The sequence below is a fragment of the Dipodomys spectabilis genome, unplaced genomic scaffold (genome assembly GCF_019054845.1).
Source record: "Dipodomys spectabilis isolate Male_0828 unplaced genomic scaffold, ASM1905484v1 ptg000188l, whole genome shotgun sequence".
Taxonomy (NCBI): Eukaryota; Metazoa; Chordata; class Mammalia; order Rodentia; family Heteromyidae; genus Dipodomys; species Dipodomys spectabilis.
In genome coordinates this window covers 4,790,188-4,817,117 of record NW_024870865.1, presented here as the reverse complement: position 1 = coordinate 4,817,117, position 26,930 = coordinate 4,790,188, and the positions used below count along the sequence as shown (strand labels likewise).

General features: G+C 42.7%; 1 protein-coding gene and 1 pseudogene across 1 annotated transcript; one reads left to right on the top strand and one right to left on the bottom strand.

Annotated features, from left to right (window-relative positions):
• Positions 1–1,543: 1,543 nt before the first annotated feature.
• LOC122121511 (arylacetamide deacetylase-like 4) lies at positions 1,544–11,369 on the top strand. The gene is made up of 4 exons (XM_042695781.1): positions 1,544–1,702; positions 3,761–3,977; positions 4,654–4,717; positions 10,598–11,369. The coding sequence occupies exons 1-4, from the start codon at positions 1,544–1,546 to the stop codon at positions 11,367–11,369; spliced, it is 1,212 nt and encodes a 403-aa protein (XP_042551715.1).
• Positions 11,370–17,198: 5,829 nt separating this feature from the next.
• Positions 17,199–26,640, bottom strand: LOC122121436 (annotated as a pseudogene).
• Positions 26,641–26,930: the final 290 nt, after the last annotated feature.

Genomic DNA, 26,930 nt, shown 5'->3' with positions numbered 1-26,930 from the left:
TCCCAGGGTCCCCAATGTCTCAAAATGTGCTTGGTGTTGAGTAGTTCATCTTTACTGTTATCTGCACAAGAATTTACTCAAAGATGAGATTGGTTATCCCTGTCCTTGCTTAGTCTGTTCTGTCTCCAGTGGAAGATTCTCAGCAGAGGATCAAAATATGCTGTCTGTTGCTGTTGCTGGGAATTGAACAAAGAGCTCTATACATGCATGCACTCTACCCTTGGGCCACATTCCACCAGCAACTGAGTTTATTACTAGAAAATTTGAGATTCAATAAGGCCACCAGTTCAGGAGATGATTCAGAAAATATAACTTAGCCAGGTGCTGGTGGCTCATCCCTATAATTCTAACTACTCAGGAGGCTGAGATCTGAGGATCAAGGTTCAAAGACAGACCAGGCAGGAAAGTCGGTGAGACTCTTATCTCCAATTAACCACCAATAAACCAGAAGTGGCCCTGTGGCTCAAGTGGTAGAGCACTTGCCTTGAGCTGAAGAGCTCAGGGACAGCGCCCAGGCCCAGAGTTCAAACCCCATGACCTACAAAATAAAATAAAATGAAAACATAACCTACTTCTCATGTTCCCACGAAGGGTACAGTCACACAAGGGCCAAGGTACTGACAGTGAAGTAATGACTGCTAAGGAAGAAAGCTAGGAAACAACATACACAGAAATTTCTATGGTGTTTCCCCAGAAAGACAAAAGCAAAGCTGAGTCACCAGCTTCCCAACTGGGTGGCTGAGATGATTTCAGTGCACTCTGGGGAAAAAGTGTTGCACTTGATTGTCTCGTCCCTTTATAGGGTAGTCATGGCAGGCAGGTAGAGACTTGTCATTGAGAGGCTAAGAATGTTGGTGGTTGAGGATGTGGATTCTGCATTTCTTAGATTGTATGTGAAAAGTGTACTCACAAGAGAATTATTTGCTTTCTCTCAACATTGTTAACCTTGGAAAGTGCTGTGTCTATTAAAACAACCAGGCCACACATGTCAAATCATGAAACTATAGAAAATAAGAGAGATGGCAGATATACTTGTTATGAAGCTTAGTTTTAGCCTTTGAACATGTCAGACTAGGGGAAGGGTGGGTAGTGTTTTTTCTTCCTCTTTTACTTTGGCACAGAGACAGCTTTGCTAATCTCTGATTTTCCAACTGAGGAGAGACACAGGGCTCCGGAGAGGACTTCCTCAATGTTTTCCCAATCTCTGAGCAGCTTGGCCATGGCTTAGCATCAACTCCCAGGAGTCCTTTAGCCACTACCTGCCCCTTTCCTAGCCAGATTGATGAATATTTAGGTAGTGTGATAAAACACAGCCTTGACCTGGAACAAGGTAACACTCATGTTGGATTAAAACCTATTCAGTTGAGAATCGGATGCAATCCCTTGCATTGAAGATGACTTCCATGTTCCAAAACCTCTACCGGCAGTGGAGAATCAGATCCTGCAAGTTATAAAGTGCCTGGGTCTGTGGGCAAGAGATATTCTGAAGACCTTCTCCAGGTGGCAGGAGTTCCTCAGCCCACTCTGAAGGAAGAAAAGTGCCATGATTGCTTTTCTGGTGCTCCTTCTCCCCGCTGGGGTTCTGGGGGTCAGCTTGTGGTTTTTAGTGGAAGATATGCTGATTATTGATGTTCCTCCTGCCATCAGTCACAGAGTGATGTTTCGGATTTTGTACCTGGCCTTCAACCAGATAGTAAAATGGGTAAATTTGATCTTTTAATGATTAAGTCTTGCTGGAGTGCTGAGAACCTGAATATTGGGAGATCATTCTGTGAAAAGACATGTGCTTTTATAATTTAGTCAGAGTTCATTGGCCAGTAGAGTGGCCATTCAATGAGCTCCTGGACAGACAGGGAACATAAGAAATTCAGAGAGTAGGTTTCTCATGAGAAAGAATCTGTAATCTCTATGTGTTAGACAGAGTTGAAGTAGTACCTGGTGGCCCTGTCTGTACAGGGTAGCATGAGTCAGTACCGAGTTGGTGAACTACTTCCTGTTATTCGTTGGGGGAAAAGAGCTTTCAGTTGGATGAGTGAGGCTCTAATTTGCTGAGATGTCTTAGAGTTTGCAGTTGTTGGTCCATTTGGAATGGTTGGAACCAAGGGGCATGAACCACAGCCCTGAATTTTAACATCTGCCAGGAAAGAGTTGCTGCAGTGAAAAATGAGTCTTTCATAACATCAGGAAGGATAAAAATGTCTTCTGTGACCTAATAGTGTCTGTTCTGGAGCTCTGCAACTTATATCAACAAGAGACAGAATAGTGAGACTAATTGCAAATGATATGTATATCATCATATGCAATTATATGTATATATGTATGTATGTATGTATTCTTATATAGTGCAAGGACTAGAGCTTGAACTCAGGGTCTCACATTCTTACTCAGCTTCCTTGATCATGGCTGGTGCTCTATCACATGAGCCATCCTCCTATTTATTATTTTCTGGCTAATCTCAGACTTTTCTGCCCAGGCTGCCTTCCAACTGTGATCCTCTGACTCTCGGCCTCTTTCGTAATTAAGATTATAGACATAAACCTCTGCTGCCCAAATAATATTAATAATTTAGTTTGGTACATAGATATTTTGTTCAAATCCTAGAAAGAAGTTAGGCCTGAGAGACCAAATGCTATCATCAAAACAGTAACGGCAAAAAGACATAGACAAGACAGTGTGGAAGAAGGATACAATTTGGTAGCAGAAAACTATGAGAATGTAGCAGAAACTGACATGGAGGATACTTGTATAAGATCAAATTGTCTACTCCCAATGCAGTCCATGCATGGAGGAAAGTCCGTACTGTTTTGCTCTGCTGTTGCTGTGCAGGTGTGGTAGGTGCTCTTAGACAGAATGGGGACCATGCCAGGTCTTGAGCACCCTTTATGTCTCTGGTGTCCTGCAAGGAGCTGGGAGGTCACACAGCAGGGCCACAGTGATGCTGAACTGTGGTGAGGAGTAACCAGCCGAACTTGTCAATTCAGTTCCAGCCTCAGCTGGTCAGAGAGCAAACTGCTCCCAATGTGAGGTGTCAGTGGTAATCTAATGTTATGATGGACCGAGCCATTCTATTGGCCTGCATCCGGGTGATGGCTTCCTCACACAGTGTCACACTGCTCCTGTTAAGAGCAAAACAGATGACAAGGAAGTCATGAGAAAGGGCAGCCAGTCACTTCCCAAACAGCATTGAACAGTGGTGGTTAATTCTGGGGGAAGGGAGCATTGCTAGGACTCACCTCAAGGATAGAGCAACAAGAGGGGATTTCACACAGCCTCGGAGCTGCCAAGGCTGTGGAGAGAGGGAGGCCTCTGCCATAGGTCTCTGGTTCACTCTCAACTTGGCATGGACTGCGTGTGGAGGAAGAGGCCCCCAGCAGTCCAAATGTGGCTCTGAGACCAAAACTAATAGCTTTCCTCACATGTCTGTGTAATGGATGGATCGAGCACTAAATGAAAGCACTAATGTACCTCAGGAATAAGGAAGGGATAGGCTGGGAGAAACGAGTTAAGACTCAGGATAGAAACAAAGTAACAAGGCCAGGGGCGCTTTCAATGGAGACCGCAGGAAATTCTGATTTCGCATTTATACCTTCCCACTTCTCGGAGTCAGCTTCAATATTTATGTCCCTTGTGGAAAGACAACTCAGTCACATCAGAACAGGAGCCATGCCCACACCGATGTTCTGGGACTGACACCAGAATGGTTGGTGGGAATTGAGTCTTGGAAACGGACAACTAGATCTTGTCTCCATCTCTCATCCAGGGGCTTATATTGGAGAAGCTGAGAATTTGCTCTATGCCTCGCTTAATCCAATTTTTACACGATCTACTCCCTAAAATGAATGACCCTAAAATGATGGTGACCAATATGCGATTTGGAACAATTCAGGTAAGGCTGTATCAGCCCAAGGGTACATCCTCCGGCCTCAGGCGAGGCATAATCTTCTACCATGGAGGAGGCACAATAATTGGCAGTCTTGGTAAGGAGTTTTCCTGGAATGTTGGATGTGGGAGATGAAGGGTCTTATTACCCCTCAGCCTCAGGCCCATACGATACCTGAGGATCTCTTGGGAGATGGCAAATCAAGTGGCAGTGGAGTTTGGTGTGGAGATGCTAGTAAGAGGCTAAGGGACACCTCAGTGGATAGAATGACAACCTCTCCGGCAATATTCTTCACACTATCATCTCTTAGACCCTATAAGAGACCTGAGATGTCCCAATGAGGCTGCTGACTCTTCTTCTTTCCATTATAACCTTTGTCCTCTGACTCAGAGAACTTGAACTAATCATAATGTCCTCCCCAGCCACACCTATTTCTGCATTGAAGTGATATATGAACTTATTAATACTCCTGCTTTTAGCTAAAACTCCTTAGTGTTGGCTTTATCTATTTCAAATGCCTGAACCTTCTAGATCCTCAGTTGCCTCTATTGTGAAATAAACATAGAAGAAGATGAACCTCATGGTCGACTTGAGCTATGACACGTGGTAAACTGTAGATATCTGGCTTTGCCTATGCAGCACTGCACCGTGCTGTTTCAGAGGAGACAGGGCCATATGCTACCCACAGGCCTACAGCAGCACCTGTTGTTAGTGGGGCTGTGGTGAGAAGTGTTGGGCCCCCATCATGACTCACAATTGTTCTTGTCTTGCAGATTTTTACCACAATATATGCAATTTCCTGGCCCAGAAGACGAACTCAGTGCTGCTCTCAGTTGGGTAAGTTTCCCAAGAGATGGGGGAGTAGCAGACATATCAGTCCAGGATGGTTGTGGACAAGAGAGCAGATGCCCTTTGATACATTCACTCCCAGACAGAGAAACAGGTAGCACCAGGACATCGGAACCATGGAATAAGATACTCACAACAGCTGGCATTATGGCTTACTCCTGTAATCCTAGTTAATCGGGGGCTGAGATTTGAGCTTTGTAGTTTAAAGTGAGCTCAGGCAGGACAATCTGAGACTCTTACCTCTCATAACCATGGAAACAAAGAAACAAAACATGCCCCAAACAAACTGGAAGTAGAGCTGTGACTCAATCGGTAGAGAACTAGCCTTGATCTGCAAAAGCTCAGGGACAGCACCTAGGCCCTGAGTTCAAGCCCCAGAGTTATAGGTCTGGCAAACACACACACACACACACACACACACACACACACACACACAAACAGATGACCATCACTAATCAGCAAGGAGGAGCAGTGGTAAAGACAAGATTACATACTTTGATTTTATTCACTTTTCATCACTTTAACAACTGCAAAGAAAACTTCTTAAAGGAGGAAGGATTTTTGTACTTACTGATTTGGAGGTCTGATACATGCTAGCGTGTTTCACTCCTGTGTTCCTGCGTGAGGCAGATCATCATGGTGGCAGGAAGATATGAAGAAACTAGGCAAAGGTGCCCACGTCATGGTAGCAGAGAGATAGAATGAGACCAGAGAAAAAATACCATTGAAACACATAGACTCTGTGACCTAGTTTCTATAACTAGGACACAGCTAAAGCCACCTCTCAGTAATGCTATCAAGTTAGTAATCCATCAATAGATTCCCCCATTGATAATGTCAGTGACTCCATTATCCCGTCATAGCTCAATGATTGGATCCGTCCTCTACCAAGCATTTAACACAAATAGCCTTCTGGTGGGATACTTCATATCCACCCCTTAACTTATAGCCATCTCATAACATGAAAGGCACTTAGTCCTATCCAAGAGTCCTCAACACCTTAAGAGTTGCAACATTGTTCAAAAGTTCAAGTTTAATGTCACTTCAGAGACTCAAGGTAACTTACCATTTGAGGGTCCCTGAAAACTTTCAATATGCAAAGGCAGAGTAAACCTTCCCATTTGACAAGCAAAGCAGCACAGAAACAAAAATGAATTAGAAACATTAAGCCTTAAGGTTCCCTTTCTGTCAAACGGATGTGGGATATGACCCTCAAATGATATTGGCAGTTCTGTACCTATGACTGCGTGGTGGCAATCCTTTCTCTTGGCTGAGCTGGCTCTGGACCCTGGCTGCAGATTTGCTTAGCCTGAGATCCATATTCCTGACAACCTTAACTCCCTTGGCTCTCCACTGTATCTTAGGCTTCACCCTCACACCTTTGCCCATCCATCATCTTTTCACGGACAGCTTGAGGGATCATCAGCATTGCCATACATTGTCTAATTCCCTCTGGCTTCCTTTGAACTCTCAGAAGTCTACATTGCATATCTGCAAAACATCAGCACATGGACGATCCCAATAGCTATGTACCAACATTTCAGGAAGTAGCTGGTCCCTCTGTGCACCACAGGTGCAATGGCCACCTAGTGTATAAGTGAAATTGATAGTGGAGAAATAATTTTGTAGGAGTCCCTATAGAAGGCAAGTGTTCCAGGGTTAAGTATAGACTTGTACACCTGAGCTTAAGAGGGGGAGATGTCTGGCTACTTCCTGAGCTATCCTGAAGGTGTTTTCCTTTTTGCTTTCCTTTCTTTTTTTTTTCTTTCCTTTCTTTTCTTTTTCCTCTGTCGACCATGGGGCTTGAACTCAGGGCCTAGGTGTTGTCCTTGAGCTCTTTTGCTCAAGGCTAGTACTCTACCACTTTGAGCCACAGTGACACTTCCGATTTTCTGGTGCTTAATTAGAGATAAAAGTCTCACAAACTTTCCTGCTTGGGATAGTTTTGAACTGAGATCCTCAAATCTCAGCTTCCTGAGTAGCTAGGACTACAGGCGTGAGCTGCTGGCGCCCAACAATTCTTTCTTATTGTCTATAAAAAAACTAATGATTTTAACAACCACACTATCTTTGTTCACAAATTCCAACACAATAGCACTTTGCTGGTTAAACTGTACATTTTTTCACTTATTCCTGCACTGCCTTTTGCTGCCGGATTTCACTAAAACATGAATTAAGAAAAATTTAGAAAAACCCATGCCATAGCCTATACTGAGCTGCCTTGATATGTCTTCCATCAGATTTTTACTTAGTCCTCCCACTTATTGATTTATATTATCTTTAAGGAGGTGTACAAAAGGCTTTGCCATTTAACAAAGCAGTTTATGAATACAATATTCCTTGATCAGTGTTACCCTTCCATCACTCTTCTTAATTTTGTAGGACATACATTGGATCCTTGTCTGCCATCCCCCTGTCTTCCCCTCTGCATTCGCCTACCCTTTTAAAACCCTTCACCCCACCCCATTCCTTTTGAGTACCTGCTTCTTGGTGTTCTACTTTGCTGAACTTTGACTTTGCCTTTGTAAGGAATTACACTGAGGTCTCCACTGAATCTACCATACTTCAGTGTATACATTTGTATATACTTGCATACCCTCCAACGTATTTACTTATAAATTTATAGGCGAAAACTACTTTCTACATATAAAGGAAAACATGCATCCTCTGTCTCTCTGGGTCTGACTCACTTCACTTAACATAACTTTTTCCAGGTCTTTCCATTTCTTTACAAATAGTACAATATCATTCTTTCTAATGAACCCTTCAACTTTAAACTTAGTCTCTCACAAAATCTTAAGCCATGGACAAAATATAGACAAGCGCTTTGCCATAATGCAGCATGAATGGATTGATTCTCAAGAGAATTGTTTCCATCTGAGACCTCGTGAACTCAGTCTCTTGTGTCTACATTCTTATTGGTATTCTGGTTTTCGGAGCTTCTCCCAGAATCACCAACCTCGCTCCAGTTGTAGCATTTTTGGGCCTTGCCACCTTACATATCAGTTTTTCATAGGCTAGCACTCTACCACTTGAGCCACAGAGCCACTTATGGCTTTTTCTGCTTATGTGGTGTTGAGGAATCAATCGAATCCAGGGCCACATGCATGCAAAGCAAGCACTCTACCACTGAGCCACTTTCCAAGCCCTCTTATATTTCTTTCATGAACCAGTTTCAAGGGCTTCAGAACCCTTATCATGTGGTCACTGCAACATTCCCATTTCTCCAGTTAATTTTCTTTGTTACTTGAAAGTTTGATCACTCTAACAACCTTTCAAAGATTTATTTTAGATCATAGTTTCAAGTGTTATCAGTCCATGACCAAATTGTTCCACTGTTATGGAGATGCTATAAGCTAAAACTGGTGATAGCAAGACAGTGTGGCAGAGCAAAGTTGCTCACTATGTACAAACCAGAAAGCAGAGAGAAACAGTAAGTGCTGAAGGACCAAGGTATACTTCAGAGGCACCATAAGTGATCTATTGCCTCCAGCTAAGCCCCACCATCAATCAGTGCCCAATAATGTCAACTAATTATGAATCCAGCAGTTTTTAATCTACTGTGCAAGCCAGAACCCTCATGATCTCATTACCAGGTAGTGGTATCAGTGGTATCAGCCTTTCTAGATTCTTGACATCTCTAAGAACTGAATAAAATGTACATAGTAACATGAAGCACACAAATTTATTAAAGAGAAAATAAGTGGAATATATTGTATACTATGGGATAAGACCAGAGCAGGAGAGCTCCAAGGCTCTGCCAAATGGGGGCAGGAACAATTTAAGGCTGCTTTTGGCTAAGTGGAAGCTTGAGAACCCCTCTCACAGGAGTACTTCATGATGGACAGTTCCCAGTGGCAAGTGATGGTTATATAGTATTTTTTAACATGCATACTCATTCCCACAATACATTCTGTTACAATGCTATGAATGATATGCAGAGCATAAACATTAAACCTTAATTAGGGATTTCTCTCCTCAAAAGTTCTCTTAAGCAAGCACTGCTAGGTGCAGTACTGCAAATGTGTCGTGAAGGGCATTTTATTTTGTTGAAAAAGAAAATTGCCTGCTAATTGGCTATTTACCAGTACGTTTTGATGGTTATAAGGTAGGGAATTAGATGGTGTCTTGGGGTGTTCCTTAGGCAAGGGCTAGTAACTAGAACAGTCGTACATATGACTATGAAAACAATAGGCCCTGTTTTCTCTGCCTGCGTCAATCCAAAGATGTCTTGATAACTGGATCCACCAGCTAGAGAACAAGACTGGAGCAAACGAACCTTTGCAGATGGAATACAACACACTCTACTGATAGAGCCATGGAGCCATAAGGCAATATTCAATAGCTATTTGGTAAACGAAACCACCCTAACAGCCTAAGATGTAAAGAAATCTTAGTAAAAATAAAGGAAACATGTTCACAAGTGTACAAAAAGCCTGATAATATCCTTAAGAATTTAAAAACGAAACCAAGCCAATATTTAAAAAATTCGCCTAGGCCCAATAAAACAATGTAAAAAGGAATAGACAAAATAAGGTGAATCTGAGAATCAGGGTAGCATATTTTTCAGGGGAGAAATGGATGAAGATATTAGGGAATCAGCATTGTCTGAAGGTCATAGACAATGTCTTGTTCATTGGTAGGACAATGGTTCAATAGGTTGAACTTCACTGCATTTTTCAAGTACTTACCTACATACCTCAATCAACTTCTAGGAAGGTAAAAGCAATGTGGAAAGAAACTCATGAAACAACTCTAGTCCTTGAGAAACCAAGGGAACATTTGAGTGAAAGAAGAGGTAGTTAGGTGCTAGTCACTATGATTCTGGGTCTTAATCCAAAAGATCACAAAAAGTCAATGTGATACAATTTAGAGAAGGAAATGAGAGAAATAAAATTAACAATCATTCTGTTATTTTATGTTTCACCAATGGACATATTTAATTTTGGATTTCCCTAGAATGAGTAGACAATGCAGCTGTAGGACGCCAGTAAATCACTAAGCACCACTAGTCATAACACTGAGGAGAAGAACATCTTTCCCATGTCCAAGACCTGATCCCAACTGGCTAACATGGCATCTAGGCTTCTAGCATAGTAATCCATGATCCAGAAAGCCTTGGAGAAAATGAAGATCCCTTGAACAGAAACCACAGAAAGGTATGCACAAGCAACTGCTCTGATGTCTTCTGAGGAATTTCAGAGTGTATCATTATAGCAGATTCTTGCAGAGATGGACAGAGCAGATTGATGGACAGCTGTGTAATTGCTCAGGGAGAAAAGGAGCTTCAGATTTGCCAGAGGACTGCCATAGGATGTGTCTGGGAGAAGATGGCTGAGAGATGCTTCAACATGGGAATACCGTCTCTTTCCCTCTGACGTTATCGCTTTTCTTTTCTCCTTTCTATTCTTGGCTCCCTTCTTGAAAGCAATTTCCCCTTGAGATCAGCCTCAACTTCCCTTCCACTACTGACAGACAGTGGGACCTCCGGCAGCTTCAGTTGCCTCTTTCCCCCCATGATTGTTTGTTTTCTGTTTCTAAAGCCAACAAATTTCAACTTGCAGAATCCTGGTGGGTTTGTTATATATGAGTCAGTGTATAGATCTGGATGGAGAATTTCAGCCACTCTGACTCTAAACAGATTCTTTACACACACACACACACACAACCACACACACACACACACACACACACACAGCAACCACACACATAGCAGTGACACAATATGAACAAAGATTTTAGTTTTTTAGAAACATTTAGAGGGGTTAATCAGACATGGTCTCCTCAGTGGGGTAGAAGACACTGTTCAAATGGCCTCTTCTAACTCTCTGCTCACTAGGGTATCGGGTTTTCTTTTTTCCCCCACAGGTACCGAAAGCTTCCTGATTACCATTATCCTGTCGGTGCCTCAGATTGCTTGCATGCCACCATCCACTTCCTGAAGACACTAGATATCTATGGGGTGGACCCCTCCCGGATTGTGGTCTCTGGGGACAGCATTGGGGCTTCTGCTGCAGCTCTCATCAGCCAGGCCTTGGTGGGCAGAACAGATATTCCAAAACTTCGGGCTCAGATTTTGATTTACCCTGCTCTCCAGGGCATCAATTTGCAGTTACCATCATATCAACAGAACAAAAATGTCCCATTTCTCACTAGAGACTTCATGATTATGTGTTTCTGCCGATATTTTACAATTGACCCCTCCTGGAAAGATGCCTTGTTAACAGGTGCTTATATTCCCGCCAACATGTGGGAGAAGTGTAAGAAATGCCTGAGTGCTGACAATCTCCCTGAAAGGTTCAGAACCAAAGACTACAAACTTGAATTTCCTGCACCTTTTAATGAGGCTGCCTATCTGGAAACCAGACATGTTTTTGAGGTAGAAAATGCCCCCCTCATAGCCGATGACCAGATTGTCGCTCAGCTTCCAGGGGCTCTCATAGTGACCTGTGAGTGGGACATCCTCCGAGATGATGGCCTACTGTATAAGAAGCGCTTGGAAGACCAGGGGGTCCCTGTGACCTGGTACCACGCAGAAGATGGTTTTCATGGATGTATGTTATTCTTTTATAGGTTTATATCTTTCCCCTGTACTCTGAACATTGTTAATGCTATAGTCAACTTTCTAAAGGAAATATGATGAACTAGGAATGTTTTTTAAATTTAACCTTATTGTAAAGTTGATGTACAGAGAGGTTACAGTTACATAGGTAATGAGTACATTTCTTTTTTCTTTTTCTTTTGGGTCCGGTCGTGGGGCCTGAACTCTGGGCCTGGGCGCTGTCCCTCAGCTCTTCAGCTCAAGGCTAGCGCTCTACCACTTGAGCCACAGCGCCACTTCCGGCTTTTTTCTTCTTGCTTATGTGGTGCTGAGGAATCGAACCCAGGGCCTCAGGCATGCAAGGCAAGCACTCTACCACTGAGCCACCTTCCCAGCCCAGGAGTACATTTCTTATCTAACATTGTTACCCTTTCCCTTGTTTTCTCCACTTTCCCTCCCCACAACCTCCCTCAAGATGTAATGTTCATTTCCAACATAGTATCTTGTGAGTATCACTATTGCATTGGTTCACCCTTTGTCCTTTGTCTCACCATTTTGTTACTCCCTTTCCTTTCCCCAAATTAGACAAATGAATATACAAGACACAGGGTACCAAAATGAAAAACAGTGACAACAGGAGATAAAAGGAAAAAATGAAAGAATAAATAAATAATTTCACAAAGAACATTAAAAACATCAACAAAACCCTGTTGTTTCCATATCTTGGAGTTCATTTCAATTAGCATAATTTTATATGGTCATATGTATGTAGCTATTAATCTATTGTGATCCTTTGCTAGGACTATTCTAAACATATACTAAGTAGTAAAAATGTGAGAAACCCTGATGCCTATGTTTCTTTGGGTCTGGCTTATTTCAGTGAGTATGATTTTTTCCAAGTCTTTTCGATTCTTTATGAATGGGGCGATGTCATTCTTTTTAATGAAAGCGTAGAATTCCATTGTGTATGTATACCACATTTTCTTGATCCATTCATCTACTGAGAAGCAACTGGGCTGGTTCTATATCTTAGCTATGGTAAATAATGCTGCAATGAACATAGTTGTGCTGGTAGCTTTAGTGTGCCTAGTTTGAGATCATTTGGATAAATGCCCAGTAGTGGGACTGTTGGATCATAAGGGAGTTCTATGTTTAGGATATACTTCTTTCCAGAATGGTTGAATCAAATTAAATTCCCACCAACAGTGTAGTAACGTTCCCTTTTGACCATAGCCCTGCCAGCATCTACTATTATTTGTTTTCTTGATACTGGGCATGCTAACTGGGGTGTTTGAGAGAGGCCATCATTGCCATGCTGTTAACTCTAGAACAGCCATGTAATTTTCACCACAAGGGGGCAGTGAGTGATCCTCACTCCAGGAAAGTTCAACACAGGGCAAAAGATAGGCTTTGTAAGGGACAATTTTCAACAGGCATGTACCAATGTCTCTATGCATACATGTATTCATCCATTTGTTTGCTCATTTGCAAATAGACACTTTCATAGATTTAGTTACCCATCCATCTATATACTCATGCATACATTCAGAATATAGAAACAAGTCAAGTCGCTAGAGGTCCAGCAAGGCAACACAACAGAGGTCTTCTCAAACTTGGTTTTTCTGTTCTTACTGGAGGAAAGCACGCAGAAAACATGAGTCATTTGACAAAATGATTGTCAACAACAACACATAAACACACACATTTGACAAAATGATTGTCAACAATACACACACACACACACACACACACACGTGAAAATTGTGAGAATAAATAGACCTCAAAAGGGTTCTCTTTTATACTATGAGGGTTGATGTAAGGAGATAGAACAGCCACACCTCATTTTCCTTCAGCGGGGAACTTGGGTGTTCAGTGAATCAAAGTTTTTCCAGTTCTGAATTATATAAAAGTGAGCAATATACACAGTCCATCAAGAATTACTTAGAAGATCATAAGTAAGTTTTAGTGGCCAGGTGATTCCTTAAATATGGACTTTCCAGGGCATGGGAATGGGATACACCTCTTGCAGCCTATCTACCCATTTGTACATTCTAGTAGAGAGATTTGTAGTCCAAGTATGAGCAAAGAAACAGAGCCTAAGCTGTAGGGAAAACTACCATTGCATTTGGAATCATGGTCTGAAGGTCCAGTGATGCACATAGGAAAATCACAATGAAGAATTTTAGCATTTTAGACCAAATTTATTTTACCTGCTCAAAGGTGTGTGTGTGTGTGTGTGTGTGTGTGTGTGTGTGTGTGTGTGCATGTGTGCACTCGCAAATACAAAGTCTGCTTTAAAATGAAGCAGATTTTCCATAGCACCTAAGTAAAGACTGCAACTGTGTAGAGATATCTTGGATTTCTGACCTCAGACTATAGGGCTTTTGTGTTGTAAGAAGCCACTATGTTTGTGATGATGGGTTATCATAGTCACAGCACAGGGACAGAAGTTAAGTATATACTCAGCTATTCTATCAAGGCTGATATAACTGAATATTAGCCAATGATAATCTGTCACAAGTGGAGACCAACCCCTAAACCACAAATGACATTGTTATTTCAAACAAATACCTTCCATGTAGAAAAGATCCTAAGGTCCTATAACCTCCATGAGTGTGATTCATATCCTGTGTGATTACCTTCTGTGAGCAAGACCTCCAACTTGCTTCTGAGCAAACACGGCATTGGTGACTGAATGCACACATCTACATATTTGTGACTCCATGAGTATTTCTGGTGATGATCTTTCTTTGTCCCTCATGCTTGTTTATGGAGAAGCAGCCATTTAGAGAAAGTCAGAAGAAGAAAAGTCTAAATGGATTTGAGAAAACAGGAATGCTGACATCTGGTCAACAGCTAGAAGAAACACAGGCTCTCAATCTCTCACCTAAGGGTCTGTACTGTACCTAAAAACAGAAGGTTGAATATGGATCATTTCTAGTTGAGACTGAGACAGAACTCCAACATGTTCCTGGAAGCCCAGTGAAGCCCTAAACCAGAACTTAGCTGAGCTATGTGAGACTCCTGATCTTCAGAAACCACAATATAATGAGTGTGTTGTATTGTTAACAAATTTGTGATACATTTGTTGTGTAGAAAGAAAAGGAAGCTAGGTCCCGGTGGCTCACGCCTGTAACACTAGCTACTCAGGAGGCTGAGATCTGAGGATTGGGGTTTAAGCCAGCCTGGGCAGGAAAGTCCACGAGACTCTTATCTCCAATAAACCACTAGAAAACCGGAAGTGGCACTGTGGCTCAAGCGGTAGAGCACTCACCTTGAGTTGAAGAGTGCAGGGACAGCACCCAAGCCCAGAGTTCAAGCCCCATGATGGACAAAAAAACACCAAAAAAAAAAAAAAACAGAAAGAAAGAAAGAAAATAAAGGTTGCCAATATATCCAGGTGCTGTGGCTCATGCCTATAAACCTAGCTACTCAGGAGGCTGAGACCTGAGGATTTTGATCTGAAATCAGCCTGGGCAGGAAAGTCCATAAGGTTCCTTTTTTTTTTTTTGGGGGGGGGTCTGGTCGTGGGGTCTGAACTCTGGGCCTGGGCACTGTCCCTCAGCTCTTCAGCCCAAGGCTAGTGCTCTACCACTTGAGCCACAGCGCCACTTCTGGCTTTTTTCTTTTTGCTTATGTGGTGCTGAGGAATCGAACACAGGGCCTCAGGCATGCAAGGCAAGCGCTCTACCCCTGAGCCACCTTCTCAGCCCATCCATGAGGTTCTTATCTCCAACTAACCACCAGAAATTCAGAAGTAGACCTGTGTATCAAAGTGGTAGAATGCTAACCTTGAGCAAAAGAGCTCAGGGATTGTACTGGGGAAGCAGCTGATGTATAAAACATGAACTATGTCTGCTTAGACTCTCAAGAGCCCAATACAATTGGATCTACCATGTGGTTTCATTTTTTTTTTGTTTTTTGGGTCTGGTTGTGGGGCCTGAACTCTGGGCCTGGGCACTGTCCCTCAGCTCTTTAGCTCAAGGCTAGCACTCTACCACTTGAGCCACAGCGCCACTTCCGGCTTTTTTTCATTTTGCTTATGTGGTGCTGAGGAATCGAACCCAGGGCTTTGAGCATGCAAGGCAAGCGCTCTACCACTGAGCCACCTTCCCAGCTGGATCTACCATGTGGACAGGAGAGGCCTAAAGAACAACACTCTCCATCAATCATAGAGGATGAGGGGCATTGTTACCATTGATTTGTGCTTCATTATTTGGGGATATGGTGTTGCTATGGAGCCCAGAGTCTCCCAGAGTTTGCTATGCCTATGATGCCACCACATGCCTTCTGGTATTAGAGGAGTGTGTCATCATTGCTGTTTAGGTTGATTATTCTTGATTGACAACTTAATTGCGTTGAGAGGTGTGTGAGAGATTAGAAAAGCATATTGTTCTCTGTGAGGATGTTCCTAGAGAGGATTAAACAAAGGAGAAAGACCCATGTGAATTTAGGATGCAATATCCCAAACAGAGCAGACTCACAAAAAAGAGGAAAGTAGAAAGCCAGTAGGTGTACACTCTTCTCTCTTCCTCCTACCCTCCCTCCATTCCCCCTCTCTGTTTTCTTTCTGCTTCTTGACTGCCATATGACTAGCTTTGCAATATCCTCTCCACCACAATTGATGGAACTTCTGAAAAGCTCTGAACCCCACAGACCTCCATCAATGCTTCCTCTCTTAAATGGCTCTTTGTGCATTAGTTTTAGGAATGAAAAGTGTGACTAACACAGTATTGGAACCCAGAGAGGTGATGTTAGCACAGAAGAGATCCTCCAGCTTCATCTCTTCCCTGCATCAGGACCACAATGGGGCTGGGGCTCTCACAGATGCCCATCTTGCTCATTGGCCACTGCGGCTGACCCAGCATGCAATGAGAGGTCCCCATCAGTTATCTATGAACAGAGAGAATGACACTGGTGAAGCCAGGACTATGTGCTTTTTTTTTTTTTTTTATCGGTCGTGGGGCTTGAACTCTGGGCCTGAGTGCTGTCCCTGCACTCTTCAGTTCAAGGCTAGTGCTCTACCACTTGAGCTACAGCACCACTTCCAGTTTTCTGGTGGTTTATTGGAAAGAAGAGTTTCCCGGACTTTCCTGCTCAGGCCGGCTTTGAACCGTGATCCTCAGATCTCAGCCTTCTGAGTAGCTAGGACTACAGGCGTGAGCCACCGGCGCCTGGCTAGGACTATGTACTTTCTAACCACCTTCAGGACACAGAGGCTCTCTTGAGAAAAGAGTCTGCACCTGACTCTCTTAGGGTTGGACGTTCACATCCCTCTACACTTCCCATGGAAGACTTGGCCTTAAGGATCTGGCTCTTGGGAGTCAGGGATCCACCTCAGGAATTCTGATTAAAGAATTGAACTATACAAAGCTTGAAGCTCATCAAAACTCATCTTTGGCTGCCATTTCTCCTCACTTTGCTCCTTCTCTCTCTCTCTTTCCTATAAAGTTCTCTTTTTGAAGCCCAGCCCAAGGATGACTGGTTTAACAGCTCAGCTGGAGGCATTGCAAGTTGGGCTTTGTTGGACCAACGATGACCTCAGGAGTAATGAGGTGACTCCACCTTTAGAAAGAGTGTGTCCCTAGAAAGCTTTGGCATTAAGAGGATGATTCACCCAGTGACAGCATGACATATAAGTGCGATTTATTCTGCACAGGCCTATATGCTGCAAAGAAGAGACCAACCGAAGCCATTTTGTCTGCCTTTGATAGCAGCATTTCCCTCAGTGCTGTAGAACTGGTGGAGAGATCATCTGAGCTCATCAGGGCCTCTTAGATATACCATTTTCCTTCTTTCTGTTTATTTGGTGCTGTTTTTTCTTAGTTTTTGTTGACTTTTCTCTCTTTCCTGTTTTCACTGCTGTAAATCAAACCTAGGGTCTTGTAGGTACTAAGTAAATTCATTACCACAGACACAACAAATCCATCATATTTCCCTTAAGTATTTGACTATGGCAGACAATACTTTCTCACAACAGGGGAAATTGAAAAGAATTTTAGAAAATAATGTTAAGCATCCATGGAAACCATCTTCTGCGTGGTACCAGGTCACAGGGACCCCCTGGTCTTCCAAGCGCTTCTTATACAGTAGGCCATCATCTCGGAGGATGTCCCACTCACAGGTCACTATGAGAGCCCCTGGAAGCTGAGCGACAATCTGGTCATCGGCTATGAGGGGGGCATTTTCTACCTCAAAAATATGTTTGGTTTCCAGGTAGGCAGCCTCATTAAAAGGTGCAGGAAATTCTGCTTGGTACTTGTATCTGAACCTTTCAGGGAGATTGTCAGCACTCAACCATTTCTTATACTTCTCCCAGATATGGGGAGGAACACAAGCACCTTTTAACAAGGCATCTTTCCAGGAGGGGTTAATTGTAAAATATCTGCAGAAACATATCATGAGTTCTGTGACAAGAACTGGGACTTTTGTTCTGTTGATATGATGGTAACTGAAAATTGATGCCCTGGAGAGCAGGGTAAACCAAGATCTGTCCTCGAAGATTTGGAATATCTGTTCTGCCCACCAAGGCCTGGCTGACGAATGCCACAATGGTAGCTCCAAAGCTGTCTCCAGAGACCACAACCCGGGAGGGGTCCACCCCATAGGTATCTAGTGTCTTCAGGAAGTGGATGGTGGCAGTCAGACAATCCCTGAAAGAGACTGGGTAGTGGTAGTCAGGAAGCTTGCGGTACCTGTGGAGGAAAAAGGAAACCCAGTACTCTAGTGAGCAGAGGGTTAGAAGACGCCATTTGAACAGTGTCCTCTACCACACTGAGGAGACCACTTCTGATAAAGTCCTCAGATTGTGTGTAGCCAAAAAACATGTGGATTCCTATCTTTTCTATGTGTGCATATGAAGAACCTGCTTAGAGTCATAGTAGCTAAAATTCTCCATCCAAACCAATATCTGTTTCCTTAGGCAAACAAATGGAGGATTCTGAAACTTCCAATCTGTTTGCTTTGGAAACAAAATAAACAATGATAAGGGCGGACGCAGGTTTGGGGGGGGTTGGGGGTTTACGGGAGAGAGGCAATTTAGCTACTGGTGGTCTCACAGTCTTACAGCAGACATGGGGAAGCTAAGATTGACATCATAGTGAAATTTTTTTTTTCACATAGGAGTAAACAGGAAAGAAGAGGAGGTAATATAAGAAACAAGAAGTTATTTATGAATTGAAACTTCTCTCGGCCATCTTCTCCTCGACTGTTCCTATGGCACCCTCTGGTAAGTCTGAAGCTCCTTTTCTCCCTGCATAATTCCAAAGCTGCCCATCAATCTGCTCTGATCCATGGGCCAGATCTCTGCAAGTATCTGCTATAACAACACACGGTGAAATTCCTCGCAGCCATCAGTGCAGGTGCTCGAGGACACCTTACTGTGGTCTCTGTTATGGAATTTCATTTTCTCTAAGGCTTTTTGGATCATGGACTATTATGTTAGAAGCTCAGATACTATAGTAGCCAGTTGAGATCAGGTTGTGACACTGGAAAGGTTTTCCTCCTCTTAGTGATTTTAAAATAGTCTAGTGATACTTAGTAACTTATTGGAGTCCTACAGCTGCCTTGGCGCCTCATGCAGAGAAAATCCACATGGAATGAGTCCATCAATGAGGCATAAAATTATAGTGTTTTAAAAAACTTCACTCACCCCCTTCTCTAAACTGTATCACACTGACTTTCCATGACCTTTTGGACTTAGATACAGAATCATACTGATCAATGCCCATTTTTTTTCATTCCAATGATTTGTTGATTTCTCCAAGAACATGATTTATATTTAGTTACTCTCCACATTCATCTTTGCATTTTTTGGCAGTTGTTAGGTAGGGGAGTATGTACATATGCAGGTAGGCAAATACATAGGAAAGTACAAAGGTAGGTAAATAAGTAGGTTTAAACAAAGAACTGTCAACCTGTAGAACCATCAAGGATGATATACAATGAATAGGACATTGACCTAGGCTTGCAGACAATGCTGATTCCCTACCATCTTCATCCATATCTCCGCTGAAAGACATGCTACCCTGAATCTCAGATTCACCTTATTTTGTGCTTTTCTTTTTACATTGTGGTATTGAGTCTAGGCAAATTTTAAAAATATTGATGGTGGTTTTTTTTTTTTAATTCTCAAAGATATTAGCAGACTTTTTTTTTTTGGGCCCAGTTGTGGGGCCTGAACTCTGGGCCTGGGCGCTGTCCCTCAGCTCTTCAGCTCAAGGCTAGTGCTCTACCACTTGAGCCACAGCGCCACTTCCTGGCTTTTTTTCTTTTTGCTTATGTAGTGCTGAGGAATCGAACCCAGGGCCTCATGCATGCAAGGCAAGCGCTCTACCACTGAGCCACCTTCCCAGCCCATTAGCAGACTTTTTTATACTTGTGAAAACTCTCCCCTTAATTTTACTAAGATTACCTAACATCTTCACTGCTCTTAGGGTTCATTTCCAAAATATCTCTCGTGTATTCCCTAGTAGCTCAGTCATTCTACAGTTTGGATAGGAGGTATGTGGGAAAGGCTAACTTATCCAAGTCTTGCTTCCTACTTGGTAGAGCCAATCCTTGAGACATGACCTGATTGAATCACACAGAAACCAGGATCTGTTGTTCTATACTCACTTGTAAGAGCAGCCAATTAATTTGCCCCTGACATTATACCTTTATAACTATCAAAAAGCACTATTGGCAAACAATTCTGATTGGTTAACAAAACAAAATTCCACTTTATGTCACATCATAAGCATTCTTCCTGTGGGGGGAATTCTCCAGTATTCCCCTCTGCCTAAATAGCCTAATATCCCAGCCAACGTTCCTCTGGCCTTGCCTCTCTCTTGCTCAGGTTCACTGGCTACCTGTGGAGTGTAGCCTACTCACTATAACTCAATTCCCTTCAATGAACTTCTGCTTCTCTCATTACTCATGTGTGTGGTGTTTTGTTTTGGTTCAAGTACTCAGAGCTTTCCCTATGCTACTTTTTCTCAAAGTTACCATTGTAGCCACTTGAGCCACAGGTACACATCTGACATTATTGGCAGGTAATTGGAGATACAAGTCTGAAGAACATTTCTACCTGGGCAAGCTTTAAACTATATACTTCAGATCTCAGACTACTGCATAGCTAGGATCATAGGGAATGTCTTCTTCAATTATTTGAGGAGATTTTATGAACCTAGAATGGGACCCAACTCAGATCACAGTCTGGTAATAAGATGGTGAGGGCTCTTACTTCAACAATGGATGGAACACTTCTTTACTCATGATCTCTTGTCATTATACGGAAGTGACTGGTGGTCAGATCTTGGTAGAAGAAGTAGATTACTGAAGGTGCTGTTCAAGTATACCTTCTCTCTGGACACTGACTTTCACTGTCATCTTTCTGATACAACTGATGAGATTCTTGCTCTGTTTTTTCACCTTATAATCAGTCCATATCAGTGGAGCAAATTGGCTCTGAGTTGTTACTTCTGAAACCATGAGCTAAAATAAGTTTTTACAAAATGGTCAGCATGCGGACCACTTCTCTGAACTGATGTGCAGAGAAGTAGGATGGTTGCCATGACCACACTAGAATATGGTTCTTAAGCCCTAGGAACTGCTCTGTGGAAGGAATATGGAAAACGTTGGTATGTAAGGTGGCAAGGCCCCCAAGTGTGGGCCTAGAGGGAAGTAGCTGATTCTGGGAGAAGTTCTGAAGCCTGGAATGCTGATAGGAATGTTGACATAACAGATTGTGCTCATGAGGTCTGAGGTAGAGACAGGTTTCTATTGGGAATCGGATTAAATGCCATTTGTGTAACAGTATTGCAAAGAACTCCATTTTTCCCATGCCTTGAGACTTTGTGAGAGATAAAGGCAATTGGCAATAAAATGACAAAGCAGGAACATTGGAAAAATAGATAGTTTTCCCAGAAACAATTATTAAAACTATACTAAAACTGTTGTACATAGTGTCTGTGGATGTTAAAGAAAATAGTTAAGTAAAGAGAATAGTTAAGTAAAAGGAAACAACACTTTCCTAATGAATGGGAAAGATCCCTTGAGAGAATCTCCAGAATTGTCCAGACCCCATCCCCATCCATTTAGGCAATCAACTGTGAAAGTTTATACTCACACTTGACCACCTTCCTTCCATAGGACCTATAGGAAATTAGGTCTTCAGGACTTATTTTACCATAGTCAGTAGCCCTTGCAGTAGTTGGCTAATGACACAGTGGGCCACAGAGGTCCAGTTACTCCATACACTGTTGGTACACAGTTGTTGGCATCATCCATGACTACTCTAGATAATGTTGTATAGTTCCACTGAGAATTCAAAGGAAAGCCTGAGAAGCTAGGCAAAGCAGAGCAGTGTTTGAGTCCCCACAGGCAGGTAGTCTTTGAGATGGGTAATTGGTGGGGGAAGGTGTGAGGGTGAAGCTATGCTGCAGTGGAGACCCAAAGAAGTTGATGATGTCAGGAAAATGGGTTTTATGCTAAGTAAATCTTCAGGCAGTGATGGGAGCCAGTGCAAGACAGAAGAAGTTGGGTTTTAATCACATAGCTCACAGGAACATTTGGAGATCACACCACACAACTTTTACTCCAGATGATTCAAAGGGAATCATACGGCTTAATGTTTTCCCAGCTATGGTTTGGTCTTGCTCTGTTCTCCTTCTTGCTGTGGAACTCCCATACTTCCCTTTTGGAATGAGAGTGTTTACTCTGTCCCATTTCATCTTGAAAGAATTTAACTTGCTCTTAAGTTTTCAAGGACCCATGATAGTAATTAAGTTTGGACTTGAACTTTTTTTTTGCCAGTCACGGGGCTTGAATTCAGAATCTGGGCACTTACTATCCTTGAGCTTCTTTTGCTCAAGGCTAGAACTCTACCACTTGAGTCACAGCACCATTTCTGGCTTTTTCTGTGCATGTGGTACTGAAGAATCTAACCCAGGGCTTCACATGTGCTAGGCAAGCACTCTACCACTAACCCACATTCCCAGCCCCTGAACTTGAACTTCTGAACAATTGTGTAGCTTGGAAGACTTTGAGGAATCTTAGACAAGGACCAATGTCTTTTGCAGTTTGAGATGGCTATGAGCCCTTGAAGTCCATTGTAAAATGTTGTGGTTTGGATACATTGTATCCATAATAACCTCATGGATTGAATGCTAGTTCCATAGTTATTGGAACCAGTTGTTGAAAGTTATAGGACAAAGATGGATCTTAATTCAGCATTATATGAATCCAGTGATGAAATAGGAATATCAAGGTATTATTAGGACATGAGATTGGGTGCTACTTGGAGAAAGTAGGTTACTGTGTTTGAATTGTGTCTTGTTTCTGATACGTTCTTGTCCTTTCTGCTTCCTGATTACAGTTGTGTAAGCACTCCTGCTTTGCCATGTCCTCCTACCACAATGATGACCTACTTTAAGAGAAAGACATAGGAACAGAACAACCCTTCCTTTCAAATAAACGAGAGCAATAAATCCTAATTCTTCTCAAGGTAAGTTTCTCCTGAAGTATTTAAGGTGATGAAAAATGTGTAAAATGGAGGGTTGTAATCTTGTATTTACTATGGCACAGCTGATCCTTGCATGCCCAGTGTAGGTGATGTTTTTCCACCCTTCTAATGTCCTGTGGCACTTTACTTCTGTCAGGGAGTGAATGTATAAAAGGGCACCTGTGGTCAGGGCTCCTTGATCTTGTACATCATCCTTCTGGACTGCTACTCTCCCTCTCTTACTCTACTTACCCTACTGAGAGCACCACTGAGTCTGTCTTCAGGGCCAGGAAACTGCACATGTTGTGGTACATATCTGCAAGACAGTAACAACAGAGTTCAAGCCATGATGAGGACGAACACTTGCCACCACAGCCCCACTGAGAGCAGCTGCTGCTGTAGGCCTCTGGATAACAGACTGCCTGTGTCCTATTATTGTCTCCTCTGAAATAACACTGTGAAGCTCTGTGTAGGCAACGCCAGATATCTATCTACAATTTACCACATGTCATAGCTCAAGTGGACCATGAGGTTTAACTTCTGCAATGCTAATTTTACAGTATGGTAAATTGAGACCCTAGAAGGCATAGGCATCTGAAATAGACTTTGGACTAGAAGTTTGAACTAATCAGTTTGGACTAGGGGAAGGAAGATTAACAATTATATATACTCACTTTGGTAAGGAAGTTGGTGTCTCTGAGTGGCTCACTGTAATTAATGCAGGGGTTTGTCAGAGGTTCTACAAGGCAGAGAGGATATGATACAGGCAGTAATGGAAAGGAAGGAAGGAGTCATAGCCATGTATCTAGAAGCCCCTTTGGAAAATCCCTGACCTATACCTGCACGGAGAGATCATATTGTGAAGAATTCAGGCAGGAAGCTCCAGTTCCATTGATGGTGTGTTTCTCGCCTCTACTTAGTTGTACTAGATGGAGCTCCATTGACTGCAAGAATTGGCCCCACCCAGGGGTCACTGGATAGCTAGCTGAGGCTGATGGGTAATGAGGCCCTTCCTCCATGACCACACACCACAGGAAAGCTCTTTACCCAGGCTGCCTATCACTGCAGCCCCTCCGTGGTAGAAGATGACGCCTCGACGAGGGCAGGAGGACACTGCCTTCGGCTGGAACAGCCTCACGCTGATTGTCCCAAATCGCAGGTTGGTCACCACCACTCTAGGGTCCTTCCTTATTGGCTGTAGGTGTAGTGCAAATTGACAAAATCTGGGCATCGAGCAAATTCTTAGCTTCTCAAGTATACACCCCTGGAGGAGAGTTGGAGACAAAGTTGAGTTATCTGTTTTCAAGACTCAGTTCCTTTCAATAAGCTCTATGAGCCATTTTGAAACCAGTGCCAGACAATCAGTGTGCACACAGCTCCCATGTGGAGATGAGTTCATCAGTTTCTCCTAAGGCTTATGGACACTGATGCTTGTCAAGTAGTTGTGAGAACCGAGAAACAGGAAACCCAGGAAAGCTATACATTCTCATCAGATGGAATTCTTATTGCATTCATATTAAAGACTCCTGAGCTACTTGCCTTGGATCAATGCTGATTCTTACATTATTTCTACCAGCCTGCACCTCATTACCAAGGTCAAATGGAGACTTCCTTTATTACTTCACTCATTCCCTGTATACACATAGGAGAAAATTTACACCACTACAGTCCCAAGACCCAACTCTTAGGGTCCTCTTTTTCCACACATTCCACTGCAAAGACAAAGGTTGAGTAGGGACCTGCTGCAATTTCAGCCCTGCCTCCACAGACTTGGAAACTCTACTCCCCGTGTGAAGGCTGCTGTACTGCTGCCTCAGCCTTGGATGAGGTGGTTCAACTTCACTTTTCCTGGTGGTGCTCTCTTCAGAACAGCAGGGTTTTCTTTTTTTTTTGGGTCCGGTCGTGGGTACTGAACTCTGGGCCTGGGTGCTGTCCCTCAGCTCTTCAGCTCAAGGCTAGCACTCTACCACTTGAGCCACAGAGCCACTTATGGCTTTTTTTTTCATTTTGCTTATGTGGTGTTGAGGAATCGAACCCAGGGCCTTAGGCATGCAAGGCAAGCGCTCTACCACTGAGCCACCTTCCCAGCCCAACAGCAGGGTTTTCTGAGTGCATGAAATCTGCACAGAATGAACTTTACAAAGATGATTTGCCTTTTCCATGATTTCTTCAGCATCTGCCCTTTCTTGTCAGGGACAATGGCATGTTCTAATTGTGATGAAGGCACTTTGCGGTTACCCTTACGCTATAGCAATTAAAGTTATAGGCAATGGACTCTGGTAGCTATAAATTTCTCACAGTGATGGTTAATCTGCTTTCTGATCAGCTGTACTACTGAGAGTGGGGCTGAGTCAATGAGTTTGGCTGGTTATGGCTGACACAGATTCATTATCACAATGGGAATTGTAGCATGGAATCTGGTTTCCATTTGAGGTTCCTTTTGACTTGCCATTTCACTGGAGGACCCCAAAGGGCTAGAAGGTTCTGAAGGCCTCTGATCTCCCTAATAGAACTTAGCATCCTGGGGCAGAAAGGCAGACTAAAACAAGACAGACTCTACCCTGTCCATAGGTATGTATCAACTTATATACTTATATCAACATATACGTATGTATCAATATTTATCTCTGTAGGTATAGATAGGTAGATAAACAATTTGATATTCCACAAGCACCCCTTGGACATACTCTCACATAATGTTCCGAAATATACTCTGCTTCCTTTGTCTTCTCTACATCTTTATTATTGTTTTTTAGGATGGCATTGATCTCTCATGCCTAACTACTTCCTATGTTTTAGACAAATAGCTATCTGTCAAATAAAATGAGTGACATTCACTGAGCACTGAAACCTTATGCTTCTAATCTTAACTACTTAAGAGAATGAGATTCAGAAAATCATGACTGGAAGCCTGCATAGGCAGGAAAATCTGGGAGACTTCCTTTTCCTCCAATGAAACAACAAAAAGGTGAAGTAAAGGTGTGGCTCTTGCAATAGATCACCAAACATGAGCAAGGAAGCTGAGTGAGGACACGAGGCCTTGAGTTCTAACCCAAGTACTGTCACATTAAAAATATTCAACTATTAATATCATACATTACTCTTATTGTTCTATATCTTAGCTAATTTTCAAAGCTGGACAGATGCTATTAGGTTACAGATAACATTTTTTATCCTCTCCAGTTTTATGAAGGAATTTCACTGGCAGCAAACCTTTGTCCAGGAGATTTTAACCTCATTTCTCTGGTGCACAACTGCTGGTTCCAATCTTCCAAAGCATATCAACAGCCACCGACTCCTACAGTCTCACTTGCCTAAGTGATATATGAGTAACAGGATGTGTTTTACACCGTCTGCTATGGACTGTTTAACCCATGCTGTCCTGCATAGTCAGGGCCACTAGGCACTATACCAACTCATTATCTAACTCAAAAAGACCACAGATTCTTTCTTTTAGAACCTACTCTATGAGTTTCTTCTGTTAACTGCCTGTTTGGTGAGTGGACACAAGGACAGTCAAGGCTCATTTTTATGGCCATCACATTTGCTTTGTTTTTCCATAATACGCCCAGAACAAAAGGTGTGGCATCTTTTCATTGATCAATATGTATTAGCCTGATTGTAGACTATGGGCCTGTTTGCAAAAAGCTGTCCCAAGGCTTCCTTTCTCAGTATTCTGGCATGATACAATAACTTAAAAAAACAAACAAACAAATTTACCCATGTGAATATTAGATGGCCAAAGGAGTGCAGAATCCGAAACTTCATTGTGTGGACGATGGCAGGTGGAACATCAATAAACATCCAATAGTCTACGAGAATCCACAAGCTGAACCCCAGGACCAGGATGTACCCAACAGTGAGAAGGATCACCAACAAAGCAATCATGGTGTGCTTCTTCCTTCAGAATGGGCTGAGGAACTCCTGCTACCTAGAGAAGGTATTAAGATTATCTCTTGCCCACAGACCCAGGTACTTTATAACTTGCAAAGTCTGGATTACCCACAGAGATAAAGGTTTTGCCATACTGAAAAATGAGAAAAGAGATTGCATCAGATCCTGCCCTGGACATGTTGTGGCCCAACATCTGTGAAGCCCGGGCTCCTGGTTCCAGGTCAAGGCTGTGTATTATCACCCCACCCTAATATTCTCCAATCTGGTCAGGAGAGGGACAGATA

What these genes read in the sequence shown, in the direction of transcription:
- LOC122121511 (XM_042695781.1), top strand. Translation starts at nt 1,544, where the DNA reads ATGATTGCTTTTCTGGTGCTCCTTCTCCCCGCTGGGGTTCTGGGGGTC. An exon ending in CACAATAATTGGCAGTCTTG is followed by an intron (nt 3,978 to 4,653) that starts GTAAGGAGTTTT and finishes CTTGTCTTGCAG; the next exon opens with ATTTTTACCACAATATATGC. An exon ending in TCAGTGCTGCTCTCAGTTGG is followed by an intron (nt 4,718 to 10,597) that starts GTAAGTTTCCCA and finishes TTTCCCCCACAG; the next exon opens with GTACCGAAAGCTTCCTGATT.